The sequence below is a fragment of the Bubalus bubalis genome, chromosome 15, assembly GCF_019923935.1.
Source record: "Bubalus bubalis isolate 160015118507 breed Murrah chromosome 15, NDDB_SH_1, whole genome shotgun sequence".
Classification (NCBI taxonomy): domain Eukaryota; kingdom Metazoa; phylum Chordata; class Mammalia; order Artiodactyla; family Bovidae; genus Bubalus; species Bubalus bubalis.
The window spans coordinates 52,849,318-52,872,358 of record NC_059171.1 but is presented as its reverse complement, the minus strand read 5'-3'; the positions used below and the strand labels follow the sequence as shown (position 1 = coordinate 52,872,358).

General features: G+C 38.5%; 1 protein-coding gene across 1 annotated transcript in view; it reads right to left on the bottom strand.

Moving 5' to 3' along the window:
* Positions 1-23,041, bottom strand: part of LOC102399179 (cytochrome P450 7B1) — a 168,594-nt gene that overhangs the window by 13,352 nt on the left and 132,201 nt on the right. The window contains exons 2-5 of the mRNA XM_006069065.3: positions 19,103-19,239; positions 10,986-11,573; positions 10,316-10,522; positions 1,011-1,186 (exon numbers count right to left, since the gene is read on the bottom strand). Coding sequence (XP_006069127.1) covers positions 1,011-1,186; positions 10,316-10,522; positions 10,986-11,573; positions 19,103-19,239 — 1,108 coding nt within the window. The remainder of the gene's footprint in view (positions 1-1,010; positions 1,187-10,315; positions 10,523-10,985; positions 11,574-19,102; positions 19,240-23,041) is intronic.

Genomic DNA, 23,041 nt, shown 5'->3' with positions numbered 1-23,041 from the left:
TAAGACCTCTTCTGAAACACACAGAAACTATATATATATTCTCCCCTCACTTAGGAAATTTTGTCTTTGCTGATGAAATAAATGCAAACTATCTCATTGTATTTGAAGTCTGTCCCTTTCTAATTAATTTTCAAAATTCAACCATATTTTAAACCAGCTTGGCTGTCAAACACCTTAGAAACTGGGTTTAGAAGTGGTTCAGCTCTAAACTGCTCAGAAAATGCATGGAAGTTTCTCTTTGAAACATGGCATTTTACATATAAAAACCACTGCAGCAACAACCTGACTCCCTGAGAAGCATAGGCAGAAGATGACTGCTTGCAATTTGCATGCAGGTGCTGAACCTCTGAAGTGGTATTAAGGGATGAGCCAGGGTGGATTAATTTCCAGTCTTTGATATTCATTAACTCCAGCTTCAGAAAAAAATACAAGGAGATGACACAATTACCCTCAGAGCTTCACCCGCGAGCAGCAGCTTTACAATCTCAAGTTCACAGTGCCACCCTAATTGATCAAGAAGGGGCACATGCCTTTAGTAAGAGGTGAAAAAGTAGAGAGCTTAACTATAGCAGTGACGGTATCGGACTCTGGGAGAGTCAAGCCCACACTGGAAACACTTAGCAGAACAGTCTACCGGTGTTTATTCTCTAAGTGACCTGTCAACAGCTAGCCCTCCATAGTTTTGTAACACATCTCTGCCATGCAAGACTTAATTTTGGCCTAAAGTGACTAGTGTCCATTGTGGTATCAATGTTCATTTCACTTGATGAAACTAGAGTTTAGTCTCATCTCTGTATTTTTATTTATAGATCACAAAACCTTTGAAAGAGAGGTCCTTAAGAAAACCTCTCAGTAAATAGGATGATGTTTCCATTGGAAGGAAAAACTGGAGTCATTAAGCTCTCTCAAATTCTTTCTGGAACAAGGTAGCAAAAGAAAGAGAGACCATGAGGGAAGGAATGTGCTTGCAGCATCTGAGAGGGAGCGATGCTGGCTGGATGTTTACTTACATCTGGAGCTTCAAAGATTTCAGGGTCGTGGTGTAAGATGGGAGGAAAGATGACGACAAAGTCTCCCTTTCTCAGACAGCAGTCCTGGCTTTCTAAATGTAGTGTCAAGTCCTCTTGAACGAAACGAAAGATGCCAGAAAAGGAGCAGAGTCGCAAAACCTCGAGAATGGTACTTTCTGAAAGAAATAAGCGAGCATCACTTTTATTAAGATACAACTGCTCTTGAAAAGTACTCTCATTTAACCATCAAAGCTCATTACCAATAACTTCAATTGACAGGGAAATCCTTTCCCAATCAGAACCATCAGAGCAGCAAGAGGGAGTGGATGCGGGCTCTGGATGGGAGAGGAGGAGGAGAGGGGTGAGATAGTGTGGGGCATTTCACAGGCAAGACACAACTCTGCTGTACTGGGACAGAAAGTCATTAATTAGGATTTTTTTGTAGGAAAGATTGATCTGCAAGACAGGAAAGCTGTGTTGGGGTACACACTTTGGAAATTAAAACTGTATCCCAGTTAAAGTACACCCCTGGTGAGTTATTTCACCAACCTTCTGAAGAACAGCGATGCCTTCAAAGCCAGGCTTAGGCATTTAATATCCACTTAGGCAGTTAATAGTAAAATAATTATAGTAGTGCTTTCTGAGACAGCTTAACACTTAATTTCTTTTATGCTAGCTGTAAATAAAATGTGAGTCAGCATTTGCTGGAAAAATTTCAAAGGGAAAATACTCTGAGAGTATTCAGAAGAAAACCAGATTTCTCTGTGGCATCCAGGGAAAATAACAGCCACCATCATAACCTGGAAGATTCCAGAAGCTGAATGTCCTTGCTTTCCCAGTGGCCTTCACCTTTTGCTCCTAGCACGACAGATTTTATGGCTAATTTCCGGCAATTTATCCTGGCAGTTTGAGGAGGAATTCCTTTGGGAATAATATGCATAATTTGCATAAATCATTCTGATAGCATGCACATCAGCATGTAGCTGCTGTCTAGGTCTGCATCTCTGCCTTCATAATCAAAACTGACTATGTTTTCACCAGCGCGAATGGGTCCTAGAATAAAAAGCTTGATTCTTTCTAATCAGCAATGTGAAAGAAGAGCTCCAAATTGAGCGTTTTCTCCCTCCTCTACATGGGAACAAATGGTTGTGTTTATGGCTTGCAGTTGAGAATCTCTCTCTCTCTCTCTCTCTCTCACACACACACACACACTCACTCACACAGAGCCCAGTTTCTTAGTGTTCCGTATAGCTCTGAAATGTAGAATGACTAATTATTAGATGATAGAAGCAGGCCACTCAGGGAGGGCTTGCATCAGCCAAACAAATAAAAATAAATGCTATTTCCCGAATATTGAAATCTATGCACAGCTTGCATGGGGATATCTAACAGCTTTCGGGACCTTCTCCCAGGAGGTTTTTCCCTAAGCATGCATTTGTCTAAAGAAATGAGGCTGCGGTCCGCTCTGTGTGGCCAGTGTGGTGATTCGATGTGACGCACAGTGAGACCGTGCATATTCTTTTAGACTGCCTTCGTTATTATAATCAGGCAGAGTCAAATCGGTTTGTTGGTGATGAGGCCAGAAAAGAACTTTGGTTTTGGAACGGGGACTCTACTGCAGATAGCCACAAGGCACCTGACACGACGGATTTCAGCTGGCAGGACACCAGCGACCAACATTTCCATGGTGCAAAGCAAGGGTCAGCTTCCCATGCGCTGCTGCTGGCTCTTGCTGAATCAACAGCAGCACAGCATCATTTTAGCTTGTGGTGTGAAATGGTAGCTGACATATGCAGCAGAGCTGGGCACCCACCCGGTCCAGTAGGGGTGCGGGAGGGAGAAATAGAAAAGCACGGTAATTGCGGGCTGGCCGCTGTGACGGGGCAAGCATCGAACGGTCCGAATAACACGGTCAAATCCCATTGGCTGACGTGCTCTGGGGGAAGCGTGGCAGCTTGCGGCCACCACACGATCACAAATGACAATCGGGCAAGCGTATCTTAGGCGGAAGTTAATCACAATAATGGAGCCCAAAGTGTGGCTTAGCGGTTGGATCGCAAATGACAAATCTGTTTTACCTTCCAGTACCAGTTATGTGCATGAGATGAGGCTGGCTCTGGGTCTGAGCGGTCATGCGATCATCATCAGAGGACACAAGTCATGAACATTATTATCCTCAGAGGAGAGGGGGGCTTCCATGGCTCTGCGTCACAAGGTACAGACACAAAAGCCATAGCCTCGCTATGGGCCCCAGGAAGAACAGGGGCAGGGGTATACGTTGAGAAGAAGGACAACTGCACAATGAAGAAAAAAAAATTGCAGCCTCGACTTGTAGTTGTCATAGTTGAGCAGACACCAGCCAGTGCCACTGACAGACCAGCTGGGCCTTGGGAGGCCTTCCATGCCGCACCAGGAGGTGGAGTAAATTATCCTACACGCCAGAGCAACATCTGTTTCTGTGCTAGTGCCGAACAAACAAGGCAATTGAAAACATACCAAGGGATAACCAAGCAACAGATGAACATGACCCTCATTTTTTCCCCCTTCTCACACTCGAGGTGCTAAACTTCATTGTGCAAGCACTCCATGAAAGAGGGGCCAGGTTGGTTTGAGAAGGTGTTGTCAGAGAGAGTTTACATATTGCCAAAATGGAAAGAAAAGCCTGATAGTATTGTTATTCTTAGAATCTTCCTTCCCCCCTTCTATCTTCATTTCTTTATACCAAAGCTAGCACTCAGTTCTCAATTCGCTCTAGAATTTAAAAAAAAAAAAAAAACTTTCCATACACTTATAAATATTCAGTCTTTAAACCTAATTTGCTATACTTAGTTCACATGCCTTCAAGCATTTGTCTTCCAATTTCCACTGAATAAATGCGTACTAATGAGAACTAGAGCAAGCTGCTGAGGCAAAGCTGGGTGACTTGGGTCTGGCCTGCCACCAGCTTGTGATAGGCGGGCAAATTGAGTTAAAATGAAAAGTCTTGTCAGCTGAAATTCAACATGGTAGCCAAACAGCAAGCTGTCAATCATTCCAGCCAAAACAAGGGACTGCAGGTAATAAAAGGTCATCGTGATCATTAGTGCACTTGGCTTTCATAGGCAAGTTAATTTTAATTAAATGTGATCTCTATCTGTAAATGTTTTATAAAACTTATTGTGCATAATGGGTTGTTAATTTATACCTACATTTAGCAGGTAATAGGACCCTCTACTTATTAAACGCACTGTAGAGAAATGGCTATCAAGAATGCAAATATTTGGAGGATCATTTATCCCAGCCACTGCAAGGTGCCAAAAATTGCAATTGTGAATACAATAAGGCTGCTGATGTTTTATGAAGAACTGAGTTTTACTGACCAGTATCCCCAGGAAATTAGACTGCAGAATTCCCACAATGAACTTGCAATTCTGAGCCTGCCCTGGTTCCTTCACTTGACTAGGAGAGATTTGTTTCTATTTGTAGGATATAAAAATATTCTGATTAAGTATCTTTTCTAAGCAAAAAGCTGAGGAGTATGTTGAGCTAAGAAGCGTCACAATGTGACTGGGAAAGAAAATGGTAAAGAAAAAGAAATGCAGGTAGAAAAAGATATATACACTTTCTCTTCTGCCCTCAGATCTCAATTCTGGCTGTAATAATTGACAGATGATTCTCATTTGCAGATTTAAAGCACTGAAGCTGCTTATGACAATCAATAATGCATGTTACTATGCAAACACAAACAAGCACATCCAAGTTTCTGCCTCACACTTAGGCCATGTCTGGATGTGTGGAATGAATGTACTGTGACATGGCCAGGCTGTTAATTTGGGTCATCTTAATGATTGGTGCAGACTGTCACACCATCTGATTAGCCATGGTGATCGGTGGATAGCAATGATGGCTGGAGTGAAATAACAGCCAGCCTCTGCTGAAATGGGCTGGGATGGTCTTTAGAAAGAAGGTAGACAGGAAAGGGGATGAGGGGCTCTGCAGATAGTGCTCTAGAAGACTGAGAAATGGAGTGAGGCTACAGATGTGCGTGCCAGTTTTTATGTAACTGCCTTCAAGACAGGTGAGAAGCTATTGAATAAATAAGACACTATCATCATCAGATAATCTGAAGCCAAATAACTACTTTTTGGCTCAACAATTGTGTATTTTAAGTAAAGTTAAAAATAAATCTGAATCAGTACGCATGCCTACTTTCACTTTGCACTGCAGACATAGCTTTCGGTTCACTGCTAAAACACAGAAATGTAAATTCAACATTCATAGAGTCAATAAATAGACTACTGAGGTCCTTCTCTGCTCAGGACACTGGGCCACTGCTGTTGGTGGAAAAGAGAACAGAGATTATGGATGCTCCCCAGGGTCCTACTGAAGATACTGTTAAATTTCTGATTGGATAACTCCAATGATGGCATTCTGAAAGTCCATTTAGTTAGCAAGTTATTTTCCGTATTGGCTGAAATTTTCCTCCCTTTAGAAAACACAAAGGCAAAAAATTTTGAATCTTTCTTCTATATAACAGCCCTTTAAAAAATATTTAAAGACAGCGATCATGTCATTTTTGAATTGTACGTCAGAGATGATAATGGCCTTTAGTCTTTAACTCAATTAGTCAATGTGCCTCTTAAAATGTGGCAGAGCTGGGTGTGCTATTTCAGCTGGGAAAGTAGACAGAAACTACTTTGTCTGCCCTAGATACCACACTTCTATTAATATTCTGTTGGATGCATACGAACAACAGGTTTTTGAAGTAATAATGCCACGGACTTGTGTTAAGCTTTCTGATGTCCCAGAAGTATCGGCTCTGATAGCGTGCTTACAATCACCTCAGGTGATTTTAAAAAAAAATAAATACTCCATCTCAGGCCAATGGTGTCAGAACCACTGCATTAGGAAAACCTTTACATTCATTGTTTTGAACCTTGGTTGCACATTTAGTCCCCTTGAGAGCTTGTAAAGCCATCGGTCTGTACTCTCAGACCATTGAAATCAGAACCTTTGAGGGTGGGACCAGGTGTGAGTACTTTTTTAAGCTCCACAGATGATTCCAAAAGCAGCAGCACATGGGATCTTGGTTCCCCAGCCAGGGATCATACCCATACCCCCTGTCTTCAAAACACAGAGTGTTAACCACTAGACCACCAGGAAAGTTCCTGAGAACTATGACTCTGAACCTAAACCCTCCTCTGCTGGGCCACTCATCTCTTTCCTTATCCTATTCTTACGCAGTTGATGTTTGGACCTATGTACAATAATCTGCATTCTCTTTACATTTCCCTTTCAATCCTTGCAACACCTGTTTCCAGCATTCATTATATTATCTAGCCCTCTTTGCTTTGTGCCGAGTCAAAAACTTGATAAATATCTAAACCTGTATTTTTCACTTTTTTTAACCACTGTCTCCTTATGTTACTTATAAAAATTCCATCAATTATTTCTGGTATACACCTTGTGGGAGATGCCTCTCTCCCCTCCTCCAGTTGGAGATTTCTAACATGAAGTAGAATTTGTACCTCCTGTATAGCCCTGCTGGAAGAGAGGACTTTGTTAAATTTTATTATTGCTGTTTGAATTATAGACACTCTTAATTCTTAAAATACACAATTTTTTAAAATAATGAATGAGCTTTTTCAAAATAACACCCAAAGTTATGACAAACATAATACATCACACTAAGATGTTAATAGTGAGGCAGACTGTGCGTGTGTGAGGTATGTGGGTATTGTCTTTGTAACTATTCCGCAAATCTGAAACTATTCTAAAATAAAAAATTTATTTTTATTAGGAAAAAACCACAAAATTATAATGTGAACCTCTAACTCCAACTTTATCCTCAAACCCAACTGCATTTGAGAATTCATGATATATATCCTTGTGAAATATAATGGTCAGGGTCTTGGTACATTTCTAGAGTATTTTTCCCTGACTTGACAATGTTTATGGATTGGCGTTGAAATTAGGTAGACCTGACATCAATTTCAGGCTCTGCCACTATTTAGTTGTATGATTTAGATCGGTTAATGAATTTTTCTGCACCTTGTTATCCAACAATTAATAAAGATAATATACTTGAGTATTAGATAAGTTTACTTGAGTTTACTTACATGTATATAAATAAGTTAATACTTGATGATGATGAAGTAATAAGTCTGCTGCATAATAAAATAATAATTATTAATATTGTCATTCATACTGTCTCATCCTGAAATTAAGAATATAGTTAACTCTATCACCTTCTAGCTCACATTTTCTGGTCTCTTCTATGTGCACATCACAGCTGGCTTTGATGAATCAAGATACAAAGAACTCCTCTCCCCTCTTTGTTTGGACAAATTAAAAGAAAAAAAAAAAAAAAAAAAAACTCCTTTTGGGACTTCCCTGGTAGTCCAGTGGTCAAGAATCTGTCTTGCAATGTAGAGGACATGGGTTTGATCCCTGGTTGGGGAACTAAGATTCCACAGGCAAGTAACCCATGCACCACGGCTACTGCACACGAGTGCCACAAGGAACGAGCTCGCGTGACACAACTAAGACCCTGTGCAGCAAATAACTAAATAAATTAAAATATTTTTTTAAAAACTCCCTTCCCTTTGCATGTTCTACTAATATAAAAGTTTTCCTTCCTGGTTTAAAAATAAATTAGCATTCCTTTTATCCTTGTGATCCTTTTTCTTACAATAATAAAAATTCAAGATATCTATCTTTAAAGAAATTATACTTAGAATACATAAAACTCTTTTCTTAAGGAGATGAGATGCATATACACTCAGTCCAGGAAGTGCACTGTAAATATTTAATTCTGTAAATCTTGCCTTTCAGCTTAGAGTTCACACCCTTCTGATAGAGACACCCATGATACAGTTATGACTAGATGCAGAGGTCATCTGTTCTGGGACAGTTCATATTAAAGAAATTGCTTCGATTTGCATTAAACAGTCATCTGGAAAAAGAAAAAAAAATGGACCCGATTTTCTAGAAGATTCAATTCTGGTAATGAGCAACACTGGCCTCTGCTGGTACCTGAGGCTGTGATGAACAAAGTCTACCTTCTAGATGGCTGAAGGTGCTGTCTGTACTCAGGTGGATCTCCAGGCATTTGGGGTTGGTGGTGGTCCATTCATTGATGATAAGTGAATGATGAGGTCTCTACTCTAGTGATAGACTTTAATGGCTCCAGTTATAGCTCTGGAACTTGCCGTTTCTTCTGCTCGAATAAATTTAAACTTGCCTGTTCTAATGTTGTTGTTCAGTCGCTAAGTCATTTCCAACTCTTTGGGACCCTATAAACTATAGACTACCATGCTCCTCTGTCCATGCTGCTTTCCAGGCAAGAAAAATGGAGTGGGTTGCCATTTCCTCCTCCAGGGGATCTTCCTGACCCAGGTATCAAACCCACAATTCCTGCATTGGAAGGCAGATTCTTTACTACTGAGTCACCTGGAAAGCCCTGTCAGCTCTAATAGCACAATTTTAAAACAATCTTTTCTTTGAATAGTGAGAAGTTGAGAGTAAAAAGAGAGCTGATTAATTTAAACTAAATTGTACTGGATACAAACACATATTCCTTAAAGTTTATTGCTTTATTTCCCGGTATATATCATCTGCTTCATAAAATGCAATATAAATTACTTGAATTTATGGGAAATGCAACCTTGATCTTCATACAAACCATAAATCTTCTACCCAGAAAATACTGTAGATCCATGTGAAAACAACTACCCAGAACTTGATGCAAATTTTGTGCATTTGAAGAAAGGGTATTAGCCGCTCATTCAGGTCTGATTCTTTGTGACCCCATGGACTATAGCCGCCAGGCTCCTCTGTCCATGGGATTCTCCAGGCAAGAATACTGGAGTGGGTAGCTATTCCCTTCTCCAGGTGGCGTTCCCGACCCAGGGATCAAACTCAGGTCTCCTGCATTGCAGGCAAATTCTTAACCATCTAAGTTACCAGGGAAGCCCCATTTGTGCATTTGGTCCCCAGTAATTCTGAAAAAGAAAAATATAACAATGTTCGTATTTTAATAATGCTGGGGTTATTTTCCTTCTCCAAGCAAATATAAAATTACTTTGATAATGTATGCTAAAAACAGCATGACTGAATAAGCTAGCCAACTGTCACTACAAGGCAAGCTTCCTGCTATTGCCTCTGATGGGCCTTATCCTAACCAGGGGGAACAATCGCTCAAACACTTGGACCAGTCTTTTTAATGTCAACCGGTGGTCAACACCGATCAAGACCTGTAGGGCCTCTACTCTCAGAAGTTCCCATCAAAGAACCTGGAACATATTTTAAAAATATGAAAAAAATGTAGACTAATGTGGGCTAAAATACTTGTTACATTGTCAAAGGAGTGAAACAACAAACATCTTTGTCCAAAGGGACCTGGAATAGAGTGTAAAGAAAGCTACAGGATGAAAGGTCAATACAGGAAAAAAAAAAAAAAAAAACAGAATAATTTGCTGATGAGGAATTTAACTTTGGGAATTAAAATTTATTCACATGATGACAGTCATCTTATCAAAACTGGGAAAGGAGAATCCACTGTCATCAAATGCTCATTGTTACTGGCACACAGACCTACATAGATGTTTAAAAGCAACTTAGTCACTTCTGACTTCAAACATATCTGAAAGGGTGACCACACATATCTCGTGAATCTTTTATAAAACAGTGACTCTTTTATAAAACATGGACATTTCACATGAAGTAATCTGTAGTTGTAGCCTGCTCTTTTCCCTCCATCACTCCCTCCTTTTCTTCCTTCATTTTTTTCTTCCCCAAGTATGTTTAAATCGTAAATTTCCAGGGAAAACCACTCTTACTAAGTTTTGGAGAATCATACACTGTAAACTGTATATGACATCCTAATCTCTGCCTAAAAAAGACACCATTTTGGGGGAGAATAAGTATGTTTTATACATAAACTGCCTATTTGAAACACTTTCTTTTTCAATCCCAAATACCTTTCTTGTTAAGATACTACTGCAGTGTTTGGAAAGCATTAGCACACCAAAAGATGCTCAGAATCAAATGACTTAATAGGCATAAACTTTTTTTTTTCCAAATAATTGCAAAGCTTTGGTTTAGCCTTTTGCATACCTTACATAGTTAATTACCTAGGCCTTAATGTTTACATGCAATGAGAGCATCTACAGCTATAAACTACATAATTTATAATTGATGTAAATGGGTGTTATTATGTCAATTAGGCAGCTGTGTCCTCCACCTCTTGGTAAACAGCTTTGAGTGATAAACTGAGTTTGCAGAGAGGTACCTTCTTTTCTTCATAACAGATAAAAATAAATTACCAAGGTAGACCAGGCTGTCCAATTGTTCTCTGGTGAGGTAGATGGAAAATCCGGGCCCTTTCTTTTGACCTGTTGACTGCAGTAAATGGTCAATTTCGTCACGCAGCACGGCCATAGCTTTCGGGTTCTGTAGAAGGTAATACATTGCCCAGAACATGGTTGGAACAGTGTTTGTCACAGAGGCCCAGAGCAAGCCTAAATGATGTGCTGGGAGAAAATAAGTGAAAAGGAAGATTAATAGCGTTTATTACACTGATTAGATTTGCAGTGTGCTAATTAAAAGATGTTAGGACACAGACCCAGCCAAGGATCAGTGCATGCTAATGAGGACCAATAGGCTTCTGAAGTCTAATTTTCTGCTTAATGAGAATAGTTTAAAATGTAATGTGTGTGTGGTGGGGGAGGGGAGAAGGGAGAAGAGATAAGGGGAGTAAATGCAGCTTAGTTATACGCTTTCTCATTATCACCATTAAGTATCTTGCATTACCATCTCAGCCAAAAAAAAAAAAAAATCAATTATCACAAAGGGTTGTTTCAGAGTAAAACATTTTATCATTAGCCAATTAGAAAGAGCATAAAAATTCTCAAGGTCGCCATTTTGTCTTTTTATTTCAAAGGTCTATTGTAAATTATTTTATTTTAGACAAGTTATCATTCAGAAGTTTCTTACCTCCTATTTCAGTGTCCTTGGGCGTATAGTATTTCTCCAGGATATCATTCCTTCTTTGAACAACTTCAGACATTCCTTGTAACTTAGCTAAGCTTTCTATTGTCAAGTCTTTTATAAGTTTAGTTCGAATAGACTTGATGTTTCCTAGAAGCTCAATGGGTATGCCTGATGCTAAACGTGTGAATTTTTCATCAAATTTTAAAAAATCATCTTTTAATTCAGTAATAAATGTTTTCTTATCATCAGCAAGAACATTTCCATATATGGTTGTAAATGTCATTTCGAATATTACTGAGTTGCAGAATGGCAACAAATATTCCGTGCTCCAGCTTGTGGTTTTTAAAAGTTGGGGTTCAAAAACTTGTTTCATATTCTGCATTGTGCTTTCCATCAGTATGTCCAAATGCTTCCCTTGTAAAAATTGATAGGTACTATGAATCTCGTCGATGAGGTCAGAATCTGTTATCATCTTTTTGATAGAAAATACTCTCTTTAAGAATTTATTAGTAAATATTTGAAAACTTAATTTTTGATTTTTTGCCACTGACGTGTAGTGGAAAGGATCCAGGATAAATGTTATGTACTTTCCTAAAAGAAATAAATGAGAATATGAATTCATGTGGCCATACAACAAAAGAAAACAAGATATCTGAAATTTGAGAATATCCTACTCAAAATTAGAAAGACCTTAATCAACTCATATCTCAAAAGATGCAAAGTACAATAAAAATCTATTTGATTCAAAATTCCACTACATGTTTCCTTTTAAAATGGAAGATGGTGGGAAAACCCTAGAAGTTTGAAGTTAAATATTCTGAAATTCTTAATAACTTTCAAAAAGATAGCTTATTCTTCAGATTTTTATTTTAATGAACTACCAAGATATTTAAGTTATCTTTTAAATAGTCTCAACATTCATTACTTAAACATTTCTCATATTTTTCCTCAATAATAGAATCAGAAAACAAACAATTCAAATTGGTAAAGTATATTATCTTAGCTTTGATTAAATACAATTATTTTAACTCAAATGAAGATTTGACGCGAAGCAAGTACTCACAAATGAACATCTAATTCAACACTAACAAGTCACAAATACCAATGTTTTCATTTTTATAGATGAGAGTATAGTAGGTCAGGGAGATTCACTAACATGGCCAAAGTATCATACTGATTTGTGATCAAAAGAAGATTCCAAAACTAGAACCCATCCATGCAAGCTTTCATGAATTTACCCGACATTTATTGACATCCAGGTACTTGGTTGAATCTCCTTCCTCTTAAGATAAAGATGTAAAGGAACCACTGCATCATTATGGACAGTAAGAGAGCAGAGGTGGGAACACAATGTAAGAGCAGCAGGAAGTGGAACCCGATTCTGTCTGCCTGGAGTGATCAAGAAGTGTTCTTTGAGGAAGTGACATTTGGCATTTTCCATATATTGGTCCAAAGTTAAGGTGCTGGTTAAAAATACAGATTCCTGCTTGATTCTGACTTAGATGGCTCTGAGATGGGACCTACAAGTCTTTCAAGTGGTTCTTATAGGAAGGCACACTAAGGAACTTGGCCGTCTGATGCAAAAGAGCTGACTCATTCGAAAAGACCCTGATGCTGGGAAAAATTGAGGGCAGGAGGAAAAGAGGGTGACAGAGGATAAGATGGTTGGATGGCATCATCAACTCAATGGCTATAAGTCTGAGCAAACTTGGGGAGATAGAAGGACAGGGAAGCCTGGCGTGCTGCAGTCCATGGGGTCGCAAAGCGTTGGACATGACTAAGTGACTAAACTGCACCACCACCAGCACCACTAAGGCACAGACTCACACTGCAGTCTAGCTCTTAAAACTGGCAGGGACCCTGGAGATTCCTGGTTGCACCCTCCCCACCCCCACCACCCCGGGCATTTACCAGTGAAACAAAAGCAGGAGAAGTTAAAGGCCAGGATTGTGTTGCCATTTTTTAGTGGCGGAGCCTAGACAAGAAAACAGTCCACACACTGTGCTTTTCCTGGTACTGTTCTGTTTCCTTCTCACTCAAAGGTTGCTTCAAGACTCCTGCTAATGAGAAGTCATATGCATTCAATACTCAATATTAGCTTTGATAAGCCTTCCTTTCCAAGAACACACATGATATTTAGTTGATCCCACAAACTGTAATGCTTATGTTACTGTCTTCTAGAAAATGATAATTAGACATGAAAGTTTGTCAGAACATCTATGTTCAGCTCTTCACGTCATCATTTCTGTGTTTGTATGTGTATGTGTGTGAACCTTTCTTAGATAAACAACTCACTTATTATTTCTGGTAACTCAAACAGCACCACAGAAATTAAATTCAATTTGGGACAAGTTTTATGACAAAGTTTTGAATAATTTTAACCTAATCCTAGAAATAGGATAAATTTTTTTTGCTTTTCAGTCTTAAGGCATAATTTAAGGTTTTAGTGTACATAAATATACATGTGCTACAACTTTTTCCCTAAAAATAAATGACTTGAATTGTATTCACTCTATTTCCCCTTGATTTAGTTAATAATGTGGGCCAATTCAGGAATGAGGGTAAAACTTGAGTGACTACTCATTCTGATCAGATCCCAAAGTTATATCTACAAAATAAACTGGATTCCCAACCCCCCAGGAGAGCAAAACTGACTCAACTGGATTTGGGCATATTCTATGACACCTGCTTTACCATAGCAGCTTAATTAAATAAAATTACCAGCATCTGCCTGACAAATAATTGAAAAAAAGAGTCAATTCTCTTATGTTGCAAAAGATATAATTTTAGACAAGGCTGTGTATTTTCACAGGTGGTGATTCATACTTTTCTCTTTTCACTAAATGAAAGGATTTTGCTACATATCTTTACAGAGTTATTTTAAATTTGTCACTAAAATTCGGAGAATGCATAAAAGGCTTAGTTTGTAAAACATAATTTTAGAGAATAGTTGGAATTTTTTGTTACCAATTGTCTGTATTCATCAAAATCTAAGAGGAAAGACAAAACTGTATTCAGTCATGGCAGTAGAAGCCACTAGTCACTGACTTATTGAAGTAGAAGTTTCATGTACTTTAGAGATTTTTATCTATAATTCATCATGAATACACATGCATTCCCTCTCTCTCCCTTTCTCTCTCTCACCTTCAAGGTGAGGAAATGGGAAGAAATTATGAGGTTAATATCAAATAAAAACAGTAAAAGCTAAATGTGGAAAACTGTGTATGATTAGCAACCAAGTATTCATTGATTTTTAATAACTGCTTATTTTTTAATAGGCAGTGTCACATAGGTTCTTTTTTTAAAAAATTACTGATCAGTTTAATGCAATTTATTTGTAGATAAAATTCTCACTCTTTCCAAGGCTCTTTACACTCCGGGATCTGTATTTTTTTTCTCAGTTCTTATTTTGATTTTCTTCAATATCAAGGCATTATGCTTTACTGACTCTCTTATCCAAATAAGATGTGGACTGCTGAGTAAGACATTTTGATTTTCTGGATTTTACTTTTCAAGTGGTTTGGAAGTACTAATAACACTGGAGATGCTAGCTGGCTTTCCAACTTTTAATCTTCAGTATAAACAATTTAAGCTAAGTTTTCCAAAATTAATATTAATTTAAACCATCTGTCCACCATCTGCTAATGTGAGATGCAAAACCAGAGTTTCTTTGTAATCTTTAATCAGACAGTTAGGAAAACACATATACATTCATAAAATGAATTTAAATTTCTTAACAAAGGAAATTTGAAAAGTTATTCTGAAGGCCATGGATTCTTGGAGCAAAATTAACTTTCGTTCCAGTGTGCTTTTATGTAAGTGAATGCCAAGTGTCAACAGGCAACTTGTCTACTTCACAAAGATCACAAGATAGAAACAATATCTTTTGCCATGTTTTCAAAAGAGAAAGGAAAGCAATCAGCAGTTGATGTGAAATATTGATGTAAAGAATTTCAAAGAATAAATGTCAAAATGAGGCTCACTGCTGCAAAATAATATATATGTGTGTATGTATATATATATATATATATATATATATATAATCATCCTTTTGAGCAGTAAATTTGAAATGGGCTCACATTTTTTAATATATTCTTTACCAAACATTTCATTGTCCTCCTTTTTTTAGGAACTGGCTCAACACAAACATATTAATTCCATCATTCCTGAATAACCTGCACATGAACTATTACTAACCTAAGAGCCGTTTCACTTCCTGCAAAATTACTTCTTTTAGGAAGGTGAAGCAATGTAATGATAAGTATGTCACTAAATGTTAAAAAAAAGTCATTCACTCTGATGTCTTGAAGTTTGATATCTGGATCATTATAACTTGAATTTTGATGTTTGCATCTCAGATATTTGGTGCTGGTACAGGAAGACCTCCAAGGGAATTCAGAACAACCATTTGACTATTTGGAATAGAAATGTCTAGTGAATAAATATGAGATAAACTAGAATCTTATAGAAATTTTCCATAACTATCACCTTTTAATCTCCACATATACCTGGCTCTCCATTTTAAAATCTCCAGCTGAAAATATTCATTGGAAGAGTGGACTATGAGCCAACTTTTTATTTGGTAAGGATGACCACATTATCCTCCCACTCTTATTAGGGAGATTTCGCTAGCTGTTGACAATGATGTACAGTGGTGCTTCGCTGCGATGACATCCAGGGAAAACGATTCCGCTGCACCACCACACAAAACCAATTAGAGAACTATTTTCTGCGACAGGTCACGAATTTACGTGGTTTCCCATGAAAAGATGTACCTTTTAATTTCTTTATTAAGATGACATTCGTGTCCCTTGAGACTTTTGGGGATGACAATCATTCGCTCATCACGAGAGAACACATACTCAGTGAAATCACATCACGGGACAAAGGTGGGAGACACTGTTTCCCATTTCACATTTTCCAAATGAGCTACTTTGCCAACTGATCATTAGAGGCACGTACATGAAAAGGATTTCTTGACAGGAATTTATTCAAACTCTAGGAAGAAGCCAAAGGAAGTAGTAGTATGTATTCAACTCTGGTTGTCTGTGGTGGAGTTTAAAAACATAACCATGGTCAATAGATATTAGAAATTCAGCAAGTGTTTCAGTATTTAAGATGAAGATATCAAGTGTCAGCAGAAATTTGTTATTTTCTGAAAAGTGAATAAAATTATTCCAATCTGCCTTAAAGTTTCTGCTTAATCATCTGAGGTTATTTTTGTAGAATGTATTAGGAAAACTGAAAATGTCAATAATTTGTTGTATCTACTCATAAGGTTTACTTTTTAAAGTTAAAAGTGACTTTTTAAAATTTAATTTTTGTTTTATATTGGAGTATAGTTAATTTACAATGTTGTGTTAGCTTCAGGTGTGCATTTAAGAGATTCAGTTATACATATATCCATTCTTTTTCAGACTGAGTTCCCTGTGCTATACAGAAGGTCCCTGTGGATTATCTATTTTATATATAGTAGTGTGTATATGCAAATCCCAAACTCCCAATTTATCCTTCCCCAAGAATTATTTTTTTAAGTGAAGAATATAGTTTTGTATTATGAAGCCAAGTCATGTCCAGCTCTTTGCAATCCCATGGACTGTAGCCAGGCAGACTCCTCTATCCATGGAATTTTCCAGCCAAGAATACTGGAGTGAATTGTATTCCCTTCTCCAGGGGATCTTCCAGACCCAGGGATTGAACCTGGGTCTCCTGCATTGCAGGCTGATTCTTTACTGTCTGAGCCACCAGGGGAGCCCTATATAGAGAGGTATGTATATGTTAATCCCAAACTCCTAATTTATCCCTCCCCAAGAATTACTTTTTCTAAGTGAAGAAATACGAAATGCAATATGAAACGAATAGTTCACTTAGGCTAGAAGCCCCAACTATGGCCTTTATTTGTGTTATAGTATTTCATCAGCTCTAAGGTATTAAGAATTTCCTCATCAAATATTTATTGTGAATCAATCAGTGCTGAGCTGTGAACTAAATGTGGGCAAGAGAGGAGTTAGATAATAATGAAGGGAAATAGATATTGTGAATTAACAATATAGTCACAATTTATTAAATGCTTTGATGGAAGAGATACTAAGAGTGATTTGAGAAGAGGCATCAGACATAACATGGGGAGGTGGTAAGGATCGCTATAAAACACCAGTGCATCAGACAGGTATGTGGGGATCTAAGGGAGATCATACCTGTCGTCTTCAATTTTCTTGGGAAAGAAACTGAAAGTTATCAGAGCCCAGTGACAGGGAGCTGGAACAGAGCCTCCTATCTGCACACTCAACCAGAAGTAGAAGGGCAGAGGAGTGTAGACCATCTAGTATGTAGAGATCAGTCTCCCAGACATACACGGGACAAACAAAAGCAAGAAAAGGAATGGCTAGCCCAGGAGATAAGCTGATGGTGGAAAACTGTGAGCAAACACGCTACCATAAATTTCTTCGCTCTTTCTACATGTGCTCCTTTGCAACTCTGCCACTCTGCCCAGGAAGAAGTGGAGGTCTCTTTTCTTAGCCTTGAGTCTGGGTTGCTCTGAGACCTGCTCACACTAACAGAATGTGGTGGAAGCAAGGTTCTATGACATCTGAGCCCAGGCCTCGAGAAGCCTTGCAGCTTTCTTCTAATCCTCTTGAAATATCAGCTGCCACATAAGGACATCATCTTGAGGATGAAACATCATGAGGACAAGGAGGTCCTAATTGGCATGTGATGAGGTCATCTTGGGACATTTAGCCACAGTCAGTCAAATGGCTCAAGCCACACAAGTGGGCCTGGGCAAGACCAGTTGTTGTTTCAAGGCATTACATTTGGGGGAGGTTTGTTATGCAGCCAGAGATCGCTAACACAGCTGGAGAGCTTGGGCCTTAAAAGAAGATGATTTGAGAACATTCCAGCTTCTCCTATCAGCACCATGATGTTGGACTATGTAGTAATCCTTCTGTGTATATTTTTTCTTGTTTTGTAAACATCTTGAAGTTAGAATCATAAAAAATATTTTTAAGTTAAAAATATTTTCTGGGCTTCCCTGGTGGTCCAGTGGTTAAAACTCCCTGCTTCCAATGCAAGAGGCATGGGATCAATCTCTGGTCAGGGAAGTTCTGCATGCCACATGGCATGCTGCCCCCCTGCCTCCAAAATGTGGGCTTCCCTGGTGGCTCAGTGGTAAAGAATTTGCCTGCCAATGCAGGAGACGCAGGTTTGATCCCTGGTCTAGGAAGACCCCACATGCTGCAGGACAACTAAGTCCGTGGGCCGCAACTCCTGAGCCTGTGCTCTCGAGCCCAGGAGCCGCTACTACTGAAGCCCGCATGCCCTAGAGCCTGTGATCCTCAACAAGAGAAGCCACCGCAATGAGACGCCCATGCAGTGCAACTAGAGAGTACTCCCCACTCCCCACAACTAGAGAAAAGCCCAGCACAGCCAAATAAATAAATAATTTTAAAAGGTGCATCCTGATCTGTGGGTGCTTGGGGCTCAGGGGAAAGGGACGAGAAGTGAATAGGGGAAATGCAGGGGATTTTTTAGGCCAGTGAAACTACTCTTGTGACACCATGTTGACGGATACATGACATGATGCATTTTGGAACAGGACCCACAGAGGAACAGGACAAACCCAAGGAACTGGACAACACAAGGAGTGGACTGCAGAGCAAACCACAGACTTGATGATGTATCCACATTGGCGCATCAGTTACCACAAGTGTGCCACACTAGCATAAGATGTTCATAACAGGGGGAGTTATGACCAGGGAGAAGAGGGCATATATGGGAACTGTCTGTATTGTCTGATCAATTTTCTCTAAACCTAACACTGCTCCACAAAACCAAGTCCGTCAATGCATTCTGGCTTTAAAAAAAACAATGCTAAAGGCAAGCTAAACCAAACCCAATAACATGTGACAACAGGAGAGTGGTATTCCTCAGGCACTCTGAAGAGAATTCTATAATTTGTTTTTTAATGTTAGGATTACTACACTCAGAAACAGTTTTCTTTTGTATTGCTCTACAAGTAAAGTAATATACAAATAATCTAATTTTGCCTAGAGAAAAATATAACGACATTAAAGAACAGGTGAGACATTATAAGTAAGGAACTTAAAAGAAATGTTATTTACCTCCAAGGAGAAGAGTGAAAATGTCACCATACTGCTTTTGAAGAGAAGTCATGAAACCCAGAGGATCTTTTTGTAATTCCAGGGCTTGTCCAAAGTAAGGAAGCCAGCCTTTTATCAATGGAGGCTCACCACGTCTCCTATAGGAAAAAAAAGAAAGAAAGAAAATAAAAGAAAAAATTAAATCATTCTTATTTTAACACCCGTGGGTCATTTATCCAGTCTAGAAGTAGACTGGAAGAACTTCACAGTTTGTTTGTTTTTTTTTCCAATTCTTTTATTCGGTGAATGCTAAGTCACTTCAGTCATGTCCGATGCTTTGTGACCCTATGGACTGTAGCCCTCCAGGCTCCTCTGTCAATGGGATTCTCCAGGTAAGACCACTGGAGTGGCTTGCCATTTCTTCCTCCTGGGGATCTTGCCAATCCATGGATAGAACCTGTCTCTTATGTCTCCTGCATTGGCAGGCGGGTTCTTTACCACTAGTACCACTTGGGAAGCCCTTTATTCAGTGATTCTTATATAATCTTAGACATGTATTTATTGAGCCCCTTCATGTGTGTGGCTCTGGGGCAGACAGTTCAATTTACAGTTTTTGGTGAGCAACACTTGTGAGAAATTGTGTCTTGTGAGACTCAATTGGCTGAAATGACAGACACATTCAGTAAACATTTTGTGTGTGAGCGCTCCTGCTGTGCTTCTGGGAGTTAGATGTCAGGTAGTTTAGTTGCCAAAGCAAAGCTCTTTGTTATCAGATGTCAATTAGACTGGAATTAAATAATTAGAAGAGGGGCAATTATTAATCTTGAAAAATCTTTTGTGTTGTTGAAAACAATAAAAACCTCAATATTATCCTATGAAAGGTTTTTTTGTCATATTCTTTTATGAAGATTTTTATTCAAACTATAAACAAATAGGAATATTTATTAAGTTTTACAAGATTTTTTTAATATATGAAGTATGTTCAATGAATCATTGAAATATTATGAATTAGAAACCAAGTTTCTTCTTTTCTGACCCATAATCCTAGCAAAACTGGACTTCAAAATTTCTTCTCAGTCATTTATTTGGTGAACTCAGTCTGATTTAAAGTTAAAAAAAAAGATCCAAAGCCATTTTATCCTACAAGGGATTAAAACAAATATTCAAGAGCACTCTGATGATTCCCCATCCCATCTGTGAAGATGACTTATACTACACGCAATACAACCCATTTTGATTAATCACAAGATATTACAAGCTCAGATCTAATCAAAGACCAAGATTATGATCATACTTAGCATGGAATTTTATGTAGCTAGATTAACCCTATCAGAAGCTTTTATTTTCCTACAACCCAATACGGTAGAATTAAACTTGAAAATTTTATCTTTATAGTAATTTATAAAATACAAGCTGTTGTTTAAATACATAGAATAGGAAGACAGGGAACACAACATAGAAACGTGTGTCTTGGGGGCTTCCCTGGGGGTCCAGTGATTAAGAATCTGCCTTGCAGTACAGGGGACGCAGTTGAGGAACTAAGATTCCCCATGCCACGGAGCAACTAAGCTCGCTTGCCGCAACTACTGAGCACGATGCTCTGGAGCTCGTGCACCACAGTGAAAGATCCCACAGGACACAACGGAGATCCCATGTGCCACAACTAAGACCCTATGCAGCCAAATAAATAAGTAAATAAACAGATAAATAAAAAATTAAAAAAGCCATCACCCCCTCCCAAAAAAGGAACGTTTATCTTACTCTTCACCTCACTTCCTGTTATTTTCTTGAATGCAACTCAGCAATGGAGACTTGCTTTTTTGAGAAATATAAAAGCGTACCAAGAAAATAATGTAACAGTTAATTTTAGCTCCAAAGATTAATCAATAAGAAGACATTGCACATATGATTGGAAAGTAGGCCCCCGTTAGAAACTACCAAAGCTATTCATCAACGACTCTTTTGAAATTTGCGTGATTTAGTTCACAAAACTTCCTGTCAAAATATTAACTCTCTTCCTCGGTCTACTTTTACTCTATTATGTTTAATGTTGCTTGAATGCTGCACTGTGACAAAGATTTTGAAAGGCTTTTTGTCATATCATAATTGAATGCAACTGATTTCATCCTCTGTGCTTTGTCATCTGGTCAAAAGTCGTGCATTTTCACAGGGTTTCCGAGAGGGTAAAGGATGGAGCTAGGAAATCCAGAGGAATGAACTGAAAATTCAAAGGTAGGGAAACACATTAGGAAGCCATTTTATCGCTATGAAGATGAGAGGGTCATCATTTCTTACAGCTGTGCTCATTTGGGTAGAAATAAGCCTCAAGCTATTAAATGTGTGTGTGTTAGTCACTCAGTCGTGTCCGACTCTTTGCAACCCCACGGACTGTAGCTCGCCAGGCTTCTTTGTCCATGGATTCTCCAGGCAAGAACACTGGAGTGGATTGCCATTCCCTTCTCTAGAGGAACTTTCCAACCCAAGGATTGAACCCTGGTCTCCTGCATTGCAGGCAGGTTCTTAACCATTTGAGCTACAGGAAAGTCCTATTAAATACCATGTTACAACTATGCATATTTTCAGGAAAAAAAATATAGTGCTAGTTCAACTTATGACCCATCAAAGACAGTTAACAGAAATCTGTCTTCATCACTGCATTTGTAAAAATTATTTAGGGAGGAAAGATATCATCATCACGATCCAGAAAAGCCTGTTGACACCTGGCACAGTGCAAACACTGCTATCTGTCTCTTTCATGCTCTGTGACTTTGAAAATGAAGTACCAACTGCTCACTGCTGAGTGAAGGGACAGGATGCTTAATGCTTATTGGGGATGCTCCAGTTCCAAAGCTTAAGAGGAACAAGTCCTGAAGCAATGGTGGGTCACCAACCTCTCCCCTCAAATCTACAGTCCATATCCCTCTTTTTCCCCCACTCAAATAATAAACACTCAAATACCTTCTTTACTATTTTAGAGACTACAAGATCATATTCTGTAAATTATACAACTTAAAGCTTACAAAGAATCTCAATGATTAATCCCAAGTTCTATGTAGAGAGCACAGCATCACTGCTTACAAGGTCTTCCCTACAACTTGTAGGACACATCTTAAAGTTCAGGCAAAGTGCTGGTATGCTCCAGACTTATCTGTAAGCAAACAGTGGAAAAGAATCTAAATACATAAAACAGCTATAGAATACAAAAGACATTAAAGATATTTCCCTTTGGTGAAAAATCAGGGCATAAAATTTAAAAGAGTGGACCAACAGAGAATACTTGGTTTCTAATGATACATGCAGTTCGTCTTTATGCTACACCTTCCATGAAATAAACAGGTAAACAATTTGACATCCCACACATTGTACCCCTGGACATTTAGCGCCAGCACTTTCCAAAGCAGTCTACATGTGTCAAAGTATTTTCTTCTCCATTTTTCCCATGATCATTCTAGGCTAGGAATCTCAGTTATTGAAACAACCTTCTAAGCAAGTAGGGAGCAAGCCTGATACATGCACAACAATCTAGGGAAAAAATAAAATTACATGTTGATGAAGTTTTTCTAGACAATACATTTGTATCAGGTCACCTAATGTCTGGAACAGTACCTTAGTAATTTTTTAATTTTTCCTAACTAATACTTTCTTTGTGTAGGTGGTTAAATTTCAGAAACTACACAACTACAGGGCATTGTAGTATCTGACAACAATACTGACCTTTTGAACAAATTATGCTTTTGAGCAAGGCACTTTTGAAGCTGCTCTGTTTCATGCTTCCCTGACTTATTTTGGAAACTACTTATTTGCAAAATGTCATCTGCCTCTTTGTGTCTCTTAGAACTGTATTCTTGAAACATCCTCTATCCACCATTCTTTTTTGGCTCCAATAGGGGCACCAAGATACCTAAAAATGTTCCTGCAGCTCTGAAAAGCAGAGAATCAACATGCCCTTTGGGACGTTGT